General features: G+C 43.4%; 1 protein-coding gene across 1 annotated transcript in view; it reads left to right on the top strand.

Moving 5' to 3' along the window:
• Nucleotides 1-13,047, top strand: part of celf4 (CUGBP, Elav-like family member 4) — a 40,849-nt gene that overhangs the window by 20,747 nt on the left and 7,055 nt on the right. Inside the window, exons 2-11 of the mRNA XM_061290653.1 lie at nt 5,349-5,397; nt 7,489-7,617; nt 8,384-8,463; nt 8,820-8,967; nt 9,143-9,280; nt 9,620-9,772; nt 10,741-10,851; nt 11,314-11,376; nt 11,726-11,806; nt 12,775-12,858. Of these exons, the coding sequence (XP_061146637.1) occupies nt 5,349-5,397; nt 7,489-7,617; nt 8,384-8,463; nt 8,820-8,967; nt 9,143-9,280; nt 9,620-9,772; nt 10,741-10,851; nt 11,314-11,376; nt 11,726-11,806; nt 12,775-12,858 (1,036 nt within the window). The remainder of the gene's footprint in view (nt 1-5,348; nt 5,398-7,488; nt 7,618-8,383; nt 8,464-8,819; nt 8,968-9,142; nt 9,281-9,619; nt 9,773-10,740; nt 10,852-11,313; nt 11,377-11,725; nt 11,807-12,774; nt 12,859-13,047) is intronic.

The raw sequence follows: 13,047 nt of genomic DNA, 5'->3' as shown, positions 1-13,047 counted from the left end.
CGTCTAATTATGTAACCGTTGGCAATAAGGCTGTGTTGTTTGTGAGAGCGAGTGTGTTTTGCTCCACAGCCTATTTGTTTCTTGACCCACCACTGTCCTCCATTAGCTGTGTCTCTTCGAGTGCAACAGGGATCAAGCGATGGTCAGAGAGACACCTTTGCTCTGAGTCTGATGTCAGTCATTTCCATGCATTTGAATTGAAACCAGACAATTCATCACTTTGTGTATTTAAAACAATATTCCCATGAATGCTCAATCAGGTTGTAACATTGATTTTTTTAATCAGTCATCTCATCGGCCGTGTTGTTGAGCTTCTTCCAGAAACCGTCTTGATGAAGGAATAAGTAATGATCAGAGAGGTTGGATAGACAGTCTTGCCTCCTTTTGTGATCTGGCGGTGTTTCCTTTTTATCCGCCTTTATGGAGACACGCTGATGTGGGAGCAGCAGCATATGCAAGCAGGCCCACAATATAGCCATGGCTGCATTTTTCATTCACTGTTGCGCTGAGACAATGACACCTGAAGTAGGTTATTTGTGTCGAGTCGACTGTATAATTTTGTTTTGAGCGCAGTCAATGTAGAAAATTCTGCTTCACGGAGATAAGATGTCGGAAGTGGCAACGAGGTATTCATAAAAGTCTTTATTGTATCATAAGCTAGTCTGAGGCCAGCAGTTGCCTTGAAAAAGTAACTTAGTTACTGTACTCATTACTTGACTTGACTAAGTTTGTTATTTTATTAGCACCATTCAACAGATGCCGACAAATATTCACAAACCTTAAGTGAACTCTATTGAAAACACTAGTTGGTCACATGTGTGACAACATTTGATGCTTTGACATTAATAATGTCATGTGATGCTTTGAATGGCTTCTTTGGAGGAATATGTGTCACATTCAGTTCATCGCCACGTCAAGTCTATCTGCTGTGAGATGAGGCCATTCCATTCGACACTTCTTGTGCATGGATAATAAAAAATAAATAGTCTTGCCGTCTTGCACTAGTTGATTCCAGTTCCATTAGTCACATTAAGGCTCGTTTCTCTCCGCGCACTGCAGAGGTGCAGCGGGGGGGGGTTGCTCCAAATACTTCTGGGACTTGATTGGTTGCAGCACAGTGTTGCATTTTTATGAAAAGTGTTTACAATATAATTTTTGTGTCAATCCTGCCTCAGACTGGTTAAGCTTTATCCCTCCATACGTGGCAAACAGGGTTGCGCAATAATTATTTATCACAAGAAAAAAAAAATACATACTTCCTCACATAGTAGACCTAAAACATATTTAAAAACATTTACAAGAGAATTAGAATACAAAAGCCAAGTAAGGATAACAATAAATTAATAGACAGTAGCTACTGTTTAAGAAGGGAGAGTAGCAACTGCAGCATGTAAAACAGACAGAGCAAGTTGTGACAATAGCAGAGGAGGAATATTATGAAGGCAGCCCTCCTTGCTTCCCCAGAGACTTCCATGGAGTGCTTTCTCACTGTGATAATGAAATGACCTGGGCTGCACTGCTTCTCTCTCTCTGTCTCTCTCTCTCTCTCTCTCTTCCTCTCTTTCGCTCTCCCTCTCTTTCTTTCTCAAAAGCACACATCTTCTAGACAGTGGTGAAAATGAGACTATCCCACCCCCTGTCCAAAGCTTTGTAAAGCTTACTTTCATATTCTGTGAGTGTAACTGTGCAGTGTCCTGATGCAGTGATTCCTAACCACTGCTAGTGTGCCGGGAGACATCATCAGGAGTGCCATGGGGAATATTTGCAAGTATTTACTACAAAGGATGTATATTTGTTTATCCATCCTTTAAATGTTTTTCTATGAGATAACAGAAGGTACCATTAACTTGTTGACATTCATAAAACAGAATGTGTCATGGCTTCTTGTGAGTATGCCAGCTTTGTGTTTAATTCAAGTGGTTCACATTGGGTAATACATGTTACTATATATATATATATATATATATATAAAATATGGGATATGATCATCAACCAAAAAAAGATCAATTCTCAGAATAACACAACAAGTTCTTCTATAGAAATTCAACAAAGTTGTCGCTTGTTGCCGTGTTTTTAGATAATTGCGGTGGTTTGAACAGACTGAAGTCAATACAGCAACAACACATAGATCAAGGACTTGGAATAATTGCTCCCCATGTCAGGGCACAACGCATCGTCTATAATCCCGCATTGTTTGGAGTTAATCATCTGGGCCTCGCTGGCCCTACCAGGCTGATTCAGAAGAATGACTCACCAGTTTGGTACAGTGCAGCAGACTGCATGCACACCATGTATTCCCTCAGCTTCTAGTTAGCCGAGAATCCGTGGCAGCGCCGAGGCAGAGCACTGTCATTGAGTTACGTAATCAACAGAGGAGCGAGACCAGCCCGTGTGCCTGTGTGCGTACGTGCGTTTGTGGAGACGCGGTTCTTTTTGAGCTGTCCATCAAGCGCCGCTCCAAGGCCGCTGGAACACAAGGCTGCTGAGTTGGACTTTCAGCAACAATGGAGCTCTGCCTGCCAGCCTGCCTGGCTGCCTTCCTTGCGTGCGTGTTGCCGGCACACCAGGCACATGCATGAATGAATAGGTCATACGATAAGTACTGCATATAAGTCGAGACGGCAGGAGAATGCGTGTGAGGTATGAGGCCGGCTGCCTGAGAGATGAGCCAATTTTCTTCCACATATAGGAATATTTACATATTGAATGTTTACATGGCTGCTTGGAGACATGAGCCCGTTGTGATTTTCCACTCTCGTCCAATGTGCGTATAAGCATGCGTGTCACGTAAGCTTCTTTTGCATGTGCACATATGTTTGTGCATCTACATGTGCATTTCCATCCTCACGCCAGCTTTAGGTTGCATGCTTCCAGTTGGTTCTGCTGCTCAATAGTGCCATCTGCCTTTGGCAAGCACCTCTGCAGTCGTCATCAAGGAACGATCAGTGCAAGTCAGCGTCCACTTTTAACAACTGTTTTGGGATCTGTTGTCCAGTGGGCTGGTGCTAATTCACCCTGCATTATGGGCTGGATGATAAAAGTGACCTTGAAGCAGTTTATGTTGCTGAGATAATGGCGGGGAGGCCGTGAAACACCACTCAGCTCTCGGTGGCAAAAGAAAATAATAGTTTAACCACTTGACATTGTTTTGAACTGTTTGTAAAACTTAATGAGCGCAGCACTGTAAGTGTTGATGCTCAAGTAAGTAGTGAGGATAAATTAAATGGGATTCATTGATCAGACTATGAGTTACTAGATTCTGGTTCTGGTTTCGGGAATTATTATGTTGTGGTTAGACCAGCGCTTGTATTTCAAACCAGTGGAACACGGTTAGGTCGGATTGAGGTCACGATAAAACCACTCGTATATATGCAAGATTATGCCCATGAGTGCCATGCTGACCTTGACCCACACTCTGATCTATGTCCTCATAGCTCCCTTTTTTTAAATCCTTGCTCCCTCAATGCCTTCCCTCCTTTGTTTCAAATAAGTTTGTTTTCTGCCCCCTATCACCCCTCTTATTATCACCTTTACCCTTACACATTTTTAACTTGCTCGCTGCATTCCCACTTCTCTCTATCTCCTCCCGCCTTTTTTTTTTCTTTCATATCAACAGCCAGTCTGTTAAATAATGCATGGTGGCGCATTAAAAACATTAATAGGGCTCTCTTGGCTGTCAAACAGAGGGAGGAGATGAGGGTGAAGAAGCAATGGGTAACTCTGTTTTAAATAAACGTGATGATGAATGATGTAATTTAATAGGAGTCAGAGAATAACGAAAGGAAAGGGGTGGAGGTCCGAGCATTAATTGCGTCGCATGGTGACACCGCGTCCTCCTTGCCCCCGAGGCTTCGGCTTTGTCGAATCATCTGAACCATTCATTACAATGATGAGTGTATCAGCAAACTCAAAAGAAAGGATTTAATGACATTTAACAAAACACTGATACTGCATCACGCAGAACCTTGACCTTTTGCTTGCTAACGCTTTTCCCACCCCGCTCCTCCCTTTCCGCATCCTCTGCTCTGCTCTCTTCTCCACCATTCCTCCTGGCAGCACAGCGATTGGCATTATTAAAAATTGATTGGAGGCGAGCGTTTAGCTGGGTGCTGAGGCGGAGGGAATGTCTGACAGGCAGGAGGAAAATGACAGGAGGACCGACATTGTGGAAAGGTCTTGCTGGGGGACGCGTGTGTGCGTGCGTGTGCGCGTGTGTCCCTATGATTTGTAAACAGGCAAAAGGCGTGCTGTGGTGCCTCTCACCATGCGTGCAGTATGTGCTTATTTATGCAGTCATAACCTTTTACCTGAATGTCCAGTTAAACCCAAATGATTCTGTAAAGTGATTTTTTATTTGGTTGAATGGGTATCTTCCGGTTGTATATGGGACAATAAAATGAAAATGAAAATAATGGGAGGGAAGATATTCATGAAAAATAATCCACTTTCTATTTTGCTGGGCCAAAACAATGTAAAGTCGAATTCTCATTTACCACATAAAAATCTTCTTTAACTCCAAATGTTACCCGAGTAGTGATTTATTTTTATTTTTTGCTGTCATTGATATTGTTGCTGCTGCATCTTACTACAAAATAGTCGAAATGTCAGGGATCTTCTCCCCCCCCCCGCGTATGCCTCAATTTTGTCGTTAAGACTGATACATTATTCAGAGAGAACTTTGAAACAATCTCATGAAAATTCCATAACTGTACTAGGATCTACATCACAGTCGACAAGGTTATTTCCGGACCTACTTCCTGCAAAGAAATGGCTTTGGAAATTTTTGTGCAAGTCTGCGGAAGACAAACTGACAGTAAAAAATAAAAAAAACTTAGTGGTAACCTCCATGCAAGAGGCGAGTAATGGAATCAAAACCGAGTGTTATTCCAATAGCGGAACTTTTGATGCCGGTATGGCATCAGATCGGATTTTGTGCAGGTGCTGTATGTCAAACGTGGTCGGTGAGTGTACAAAGTCCATATTGGCAGAAGTCCTCTCAACGATGACAGTTAGCGCAGATCTGCTGAGCAAGAATTAGCTCTCTGCTATCCTTCTCGCCTCCCTGTCTCACTCCCTTCATCCCTCTCCTCATTTCTCTTTCCAGCCCTCCCCTGCCTTTCATCTCAGATCAAATAATATTTGCAGCCCATATTCCCAACCAGCTATTCCCCCAATGGCTATAAGTGCTTCAGCTTTGGAGATTTTTAACACACTTTACCACCAATTTGGCTGAGTGATTCTCTTTTTTAAAAAAAAAAATATTTTTAGGCGGGATGGGGGGAAAAAAATAAAAAGTTCACACTGCTAACTGGATCGAATTTCTCTCTGTTTGTCTGTTTCTCATATAGATGAACAGACCAATCCAGGTGAAGCCAGCAGACAGCGAGAGTCGAGGAGGTAAACGCATTTGGCTTCCTTTCTTTGCTTTCTTTCTGACTTTCTGCCTTTAGTCCAACCCCGCAAACATGCTGCCTGCACAAATCAGCCTCACCATTATTTGTCCCATTACACAATGGCCCGTACCTCAACGCGGCCTGACAGTGCAGCCTGGCCAGACCCTCTAGAATTCAGAACGCATTATGTAAACAGAGCTTGCCCTCGCCAATGTTGGCCAACGTGGCCTTCAGCTCCTCGTTCGGAGTTTCATCATATGCGAGGATTGCACACACGCGGTATGTGGGCCTACACATACTACACACGCATGTTATGCTTTGGAGGAGAGGGGGGGCGCTTGTTTTTGTCCCTTGAATGGCGCTGTTTGCAAATCCCATCAAAAACACACACAAAAATGTTTCCTTGAATCAAACCGATGAACTTTTGAGTTGGTATTTGGTGACATTTTCTACATTTGTGAAATGCAGTGACCTGCGCTTGATATCAAACAAGAGTAGACGGCTTTCAAACTTTACAGTTGCAGCCGATAAATTATTTAATAGAGAACAAAGACAAAGAGACAAAAGTGAAGAATTAGAGCATGAGATGGATTGGGAAAATAATGTCGGACACGGCTCGCCGTTTCATTTAAGTGGAGGACCGGTCCGGTGGAGCAGAAGAGACGCTTCTGCACCTTTGTTTTGAATCCTCCCCGAGTGCTCATCCTCAACCCCCCTGAATCCTCTTAATCGATTTCCCTTATTTATTTGTCTTGTTTAGTACTTAAGTATCCCAGAGTTTTTCTTCTCAGGGAAACATTGCAGTCTTTCACATTCTCAATCAGGATTCATCAAGTAGCAACAAGCAAAGAGGTGTCTAATAAAGGTGTTGATATTGACGGAAGGCGCCATTTCCCCATCTAAAATATAGACGCGTGGACAAATAAAGTAAGGAATGGAAGGACGGAAATTGAAGACGTCAAATTGTAGCTTGTGTTATGTAGATTAAACTCTTTTATGGCTGTTTGGTGATATCGGTAATGCTCCTGCTGGGTGTAACAAAGAAGGAAATAAATGAGAGTTTTTGTCATGCTCTACTAGGTGGGTGTGAGAGAGAGAGAGAAAGCGAGAGAGGGTGCGGGAGAGAGCTTTGCATCGAGACTCTTAAGTCTTCCTGGTGTCTATTGATTTGCTCTCCGGCCGAATATGTGCGCGTAAATGTGTGTGAGCGTGTGTTAACAGCCCTTTTCCAAAGAAAGATGTCATGTTTATTGGTGCCTTCCCTGGGGAGCCGACGTGTATGTGTGTGCGCGGGGGGGGGGCAGAATTTCAGGATATGTGCATCTTGCACACCCCGCTCTTGTAAACAACCCCCCCCCCTCCCCTCCTCCGGTGCAAGGCCAGAGCTCAGATTAGTCTTGTTGACTCGGCAAGGACACCCTGTCAGGCACAGGCTGTGGGGAACGGACCGTGAGCACGCTGGCACGCACAGACAAACACGCGCGCACCTACACGCACGTTAATTTGCAGGGCGCATTCGCAAGGCGATTGCACCAAGGCTCATTAATTTCCCAACGTATACATCAATTTCCACAAAGCCGGGATCCGAGAACGTAACATTAGAACAGACTGGCTGACACACAAGCCATCTGCTGCCGTTGTGTACAAACACACGTTCATCGCCCGCCTCGTGACTTGTGTGCGAACATCCCGAGACGAAAAAGACAAAACACACAACATTCGCATTTTATTTGCCTAGCAACAAATCAATAAAAGTATTACATATGAGCTGTCTAGTCGACTGACGCTTTCTGCTAAATGACCCCAATTACAGAAGAAGAATGGAGTTGGCGCGTGTAACGACGGCTTGGGTAGCAGATTAACAAACAAGTAACTTTTCCTGCAAAGACCTCAAGTGATGTCTTTGTGCCAAGTTGCCCTCTCATTTACAGCAAACGGGTGTTGGCACATTTGACAACCATAATGTATTGCTCAATATAAATTATTTCCCTGGAAAGGCTCATTTGGAATGTAATTTGAATTTCAATGAATCACATCCTGACCTGAGGACAAACACATCTGGTGATCCTCATGCCTACACATTTGTACCTTTTAGAAGACAGAAAGCTCTTTGTGGGCATGCTCAACAAGCAGCAGTCGGAAGATGACGTGCGACGCCTTTTCGAGTCCTTCGGCGGCATCGAGGAGTGCACCATCCTGCGAGGTCCTGATGGCAACAGCAAAGGTGAGTTTGGAGCTATTTATGACTCTAGGTCAGTAGAGTTTGGTCACAGGGTAGTGCGCAGAAATGATTTGGCCTTTCGGACTTGGTGACTTTGCAAAGTTCTCTTCAAGCAGCCCATGTTGCGTCTCATCAAAGCCAAGTTATTTGTCGATGAGAGGTTGTCGATGGATTCCGACGTAAACGTCATCGGAGTGCTTTGTTCGCGGGGTGTAAAATCAGTCAAGTCATTTCGGATGAACCCAATTAACCTTTTAAGTCAACCTGCATGGAGAAAAAGGCAAACTAAGTCGAGCTCATTCCAAGCTGTCGGGCTTCGTATCACGCCAGTGAAATGGCCTTTTGCCGTGTTGTCACAGTGCTTGACGTTATCACGGGGCTTAGCCGCCAATGCTGTGGCCTGTTGATAACTAAGCCTGATGATTACAGTGGGCTTGATCATTCGGACGCCTCCGTGAAGCTCCATTAACGAGACTCCGTCAGCTAGCGTAGTCCACTAAATGGGCTTTAGCTCAATAATTACTGGCAACTTGATCATTCAAATCCATCAACAGGCCTTGTCAATATTAAGCCACATCCCATTGCGGTGGCATTTGAAGTCCCGTCAGAGGATGTCCCAGTTGTTAATGATGTCAAAGTACCACGTTTAGCTTGCCTATTGAGCGAAATTCAACGTTGAGCCTCCTTTGCGAAGGATCTGCATGATGTTTGTCCTCAGCTCTTTGTGTTTCACGTGCTCACTGTCTCCTCTCTCTCCCTCTCTCTTTAGGCTGTGCATTTGTAAAATACTCGTCTCACGCCGAAGCTCAGGCGGCCATCAGTTCACTACACGGCAGCCAGACGATGCCTGTGAGTAGCTATGCGTGACAGCTTGTAGATTTATGTGAGTGGCAAGAGGTGAATCTGCAGAGGTGAATCGCAACGAGCTTAATTACCTCCTAAAAGTTACAAAGTTATACTTTATTCATCCCTCTGTGGAAAAGTGTCCCCTGCCTTTGACCCAAGCCAGCTACATCGGGGGCGACGGAGAGCTTTGAAGCTGGTTGGCTTAGAGAGAGAGACTCACCATTCTCCAGTCACTACTTTTCACCTCTTGGGAGGAGTAAAATAGACGCTTTGTGTACAACAGGGGACACAAGGTGATGTCATTCTCCCATCTGTACTTACTAACCTACTGCCTGGTATGTGTGTGTGTGAATACGCAGGGTGCCTCATCCAGTCTGGTGGTAAAGTTCGCAGACACGGATAAGGAGCGCACCATTCGCCGCATGCAGCAGATGGCTGGTCAGATGGGCATTTTCAACCCTATGGCCCTGCAGTTTGGAGCCTACGGAGCCTACGCTCAGGCAAGGCCCTCACTTAGCATATTTCTGCAACACATTCACATGGCACCATTTGGACTGGGAGAAAATGTTCGATATAAAGATAAACCAACGCTGTTTCAAATGCTTTTTTAACTGAAACTGCTTACCAAAAGTCTTAATGGATTCGAGAATCATTTTAATAGTAGTCTCTTCCTGCTCATAGGTGCAGCAGCAGGCCGCATTGATGGCATCTGTAGGCCAGGGGGGTTACCTCAGTCCGATGGCTGCCTTTGCTGCTGCCCAGATGCAGCACATGGCCACCATCAACGGCCTCCCCGGAGCACCGCTCACGCCCACGTCGGGTAACAGCAGTCAAAGATATATTTTAATTCATACCAGCTAAATTCATTTCCTGGGATCACTACAATCTGAAATATATATGGAAAAAAATAAAATTTCACAGTACAGTGTTAACATCAACTGTTTACTTTTATCTGCATCCACTTGTATCACACAAAGGGTGATAGGAAATCAGCCTTGACATTTAATGTCTTTACTGGACCACTGGACCGCCCCCTCTGACATTTGCAAGAGTTACTTGGGGGCTGGTCAAAGTAGAAATTTCTTTAATGTCTTTGGGGGGGGAATATAGACAGTTACTCACTGTTACCCTCTCTGATTTTACTCTTTGCCGATTGCAGGTGGCAGCACTCCTCCAGGCATCAGTGCCCCCACAGTGACCAGCATCCCTTCCCCTATTAGTGTCAATGGTTTTACTGGGATGCCGCCTCCTCAAGCAAATGGACAGCCACCTGCAGAGGCCGTCTTCACCAATGGGATACACCATTACCCGGGTAAATTTGGAATAAAACAACAGCCCATAGTTTGTAAATGGAATAAGAGCTCAGGGACTTGTGATCATCATGACTTTAAGCTTAACAATACAAGAAAGAAAAATATGTCAAGTCATTTTATTTGGACTAAAACAGACTGCAATGCTTTTCATACAAAACCAAGTAAACCAGTCAGCATTTATGTGTTTGCAACTTTATGTTGAGCTACAATGTGTGCTTAACTAAGCACAATTTTAGGAAGAAAATTCAATGTGTACACAGCAGACAATTATTTTGACACTTTCTAAGTGGATGTGGAAATAGAATTTGGCCCACTATTAAAACAACGATTAATTAAAAAAAAAACTTTCTAAAATAGTTGTACTAAATAGGATATTTTATTTTGCGAGAACAGCATCCACTCTCAGAGGTATAGGAAGTTTATCCACTGTTATGATGAATTATGATGCAAATTTACTCAGGAGGGAACGCTATTTATTGTAGAGAGGGCCAACGTACACAGAACGGCTGCTATTTCCCCATTATTTCAATGGAGTTATTTTCATTACGTTCATCAATAATTCCCCAAATTTGTTTAAATAATTTCATTAAATAGAGGACGTTAGCACAAATAGCCTACCCAATTCTTTAGCAGAAACTATGTGGAGCCTAACTCAAACTCTAACTCCAGATTATTCCAGTTAATATAATAAAGATGTATTCACTCAATGCATTATATACATTGTGTTTAACTATAAAGCATTAATTGCAAAAACGTATAGTAAATGGCCAATATTTTTTGCACAGTTTGAAATCGAACTCTAAAAACAAAACAAACAAAAAAAGGCTTTGCGAAAACTTGTATTACTTTCCAGGTAAAATCCTTCTAAATTCTTGTGTGAGCAGGATTGGCTACCACGCTCTTCGTTGTTGTTTATGAGGAGGAAGAAAGCTATTAAATTGCCATGTCTTTTGTTTTGTTTCCCCAGTATTGCAAGAAGTGGTTTTTAGGGAGGACTCTGAGAAAAATGGCTTGGGTGTTGCTCCAAGGAGTTGTTTCGGAGTACAGGGTGGCTGCTTTCTCTCTTCTCTATCTGAAGGTAGTGCTCTTGCTCATTCTTATCTCCATCTTATCCTCTCCTCGCCTTATATCACATATATAACCGCTTCATTAGATATTGCTACATTTGCTTTTATCTTTATCTGACTCAATGATAGCTTGAGGACACGTTCTCCCCAAACATCGGGCAACTTTTCCCGTCTTTTGAGGAAACAATTAAGCTCGTGCACATTGGGAGAGATCAGCACCTCACACTGAGAACTAACTTCTTTGCCTCTCTTGTCTCTTCCCTCCATTCCATCATGTTGTGACCCTACTTCCCTCCCACTGTTTTTATATATTACTCTCACCTTCCTCTGAACCACCCCTCCTTCATTTCTGCTTCGTCTCCCTGCTGCTTTGTATCATTTTCTTCCTTTACCCTGGTCCACACCCATCCATCCATCCATCCATCCATCCATCCATCCATCCATCCATCATTTTGTGTTGTCTTCTGGAGCAGCTCAAAGTCCCACTGCAGCTGATCCTCTCCAGCAGGCTTACACGGGAGTCCAGCAGTATGCAGGTGTGTGTATGTATGAGCGTGTGTGTGTACAAGACGGAGAAAGACGTGAAGGAGATAAAGATTTTTCTTTGTTTGCATTTGCAATTTTGAATTTTCACCATGTAACCAAGTGTCACGCCTGTACAACATCAATTTATTCTCCGCTTTTCATAGCACGTGTGCGTGAGTGTGAAACATGTACACTCCATTGTCTGTTATCTGATCGATTGCCTGCTGTGCCCTAGTGTATATCATGTTGTTTGTGTGTGTGCGCGGGAGTGCGTGCGTGTGTGTCTGTGCGGCAATGTGCTCTCGTCACGACCGTTATCTGATCGGCGTTTGTGCGTTCGTGTGTGTGTGTGTGCCTCAGCAGCCTACCCTGCCGCATATGGCCAGATCAGCCAGGCTTTCCCCCACCCACCAACCATCATCCCACAGCAGCAACGAGAAGGTAAAACAGGCAATATTTGAGTAGTACTACTCAAATATTTAATATTAAAATCTGATACATTTGTTTGACACACTTGACTCACAAATATTTGCATGTGTTTACTTGTATTCTGATCCCAACAAAAAAAATAGCACACATTTTGGAGAAGAGTTTTAAATTTATCACAGAATTTCAGTTGTGGTGATGGAGTGTTTATGAGTGTGGACTGTCACTGAAAAGCCGCAGGTTTGATCCCCCACGACATATGTCGACATTCACGAGCAGTGACATCAAGGGTGTGTGTATGCTGCCAGCTTCGCTGTGACGGTTGAAATGCAGAGGTCAGATTGTATGACGTATGAAATCTGTTGATATTTTAGAATAAAAACTAGAGATGATTATTGGCTAGTTAAATGTTTTGTTAGGTGCAATTTAGGAGCAAGATTACGCACGACTGTGGCCTTGCTGCCCTCTTGTGGAATACGAAAACAAGATGGGGTTTTTGTTTGATATATTATAAAATAAAATGTCCCCCAACCATTGCACACATTCTACATTTGGAAAATTTCTCGGCACACCACCTGAAAATGTCACAGAAAGTATATCAAGACAAATACTACTTATCTCGATTTACTCACTACTGTGTGCCTTGTGCCTTACATTTCGTGTTCTCATTGTTTGTGATATGCCACGTTGTTTGTATATTACTGATTTAAATGATGAAAAAAAACTAATTTCACATAAAAAATAATGACTTAAACAAATTAATCAAATATTTTGTTTTCAGTATCTCTTTATGTATGTTTGGCACTGCAAGCGCAATAAAATAACAACTAACCCGGATGATCCCACACTTATATGGGATGTCATTAACTGTACCTAATGAAGTGTCCAAACTATATTATTCCTCCTTTGCCGTTTTTGGCCTCTCTCACGATTTGTCTCTCCCTACGTTTCTCCGTCTCTGTCTCTGTGTCTCCCACGCGCAGGGCCAGAAGGTTGCAACCTGTTCATCTACCACCTCCCTCAGGAGTTTGGGGATGGCGAACTGATGCAGATGTTCCTGCCATTCGGTAATGTCATCTCCTCCAAAGTGTTTGTGGATCGAGCGACAAACCAAAGTAAATGCTTTGGTGGGTAAAAATTAACAGAACCAGAAGATTATTTATTCTGATTATTCTTTTTTACTAATCACTTTCTTTACCGCAGCCCCTTGCTAACCTCCCAGCACCTCCCTGTTTCAACCCAAATGGGGGAAAAAA

This window comes from Syngnathus typhle, linkage group LG11 (genome assembly GCF_033458585.1).
Source record: "Syngnathus typhle isolate RoL2023-S1 ecotype Sweden linkage group LG11, RoL_Styp_1.0, whole genome shotgun sequence".
NCBI lineage: Eukaryota > Metazoa > Chordata > Actinopteri > Syngnathiformes > Syngnathidae > Syngnathus > Syngnathus typhle.
The sequence above is the reverse complement of the archived record's forward strand: the minus strand, read 5'-3'. Positions and strand labels throughout refer to the sequence as shown.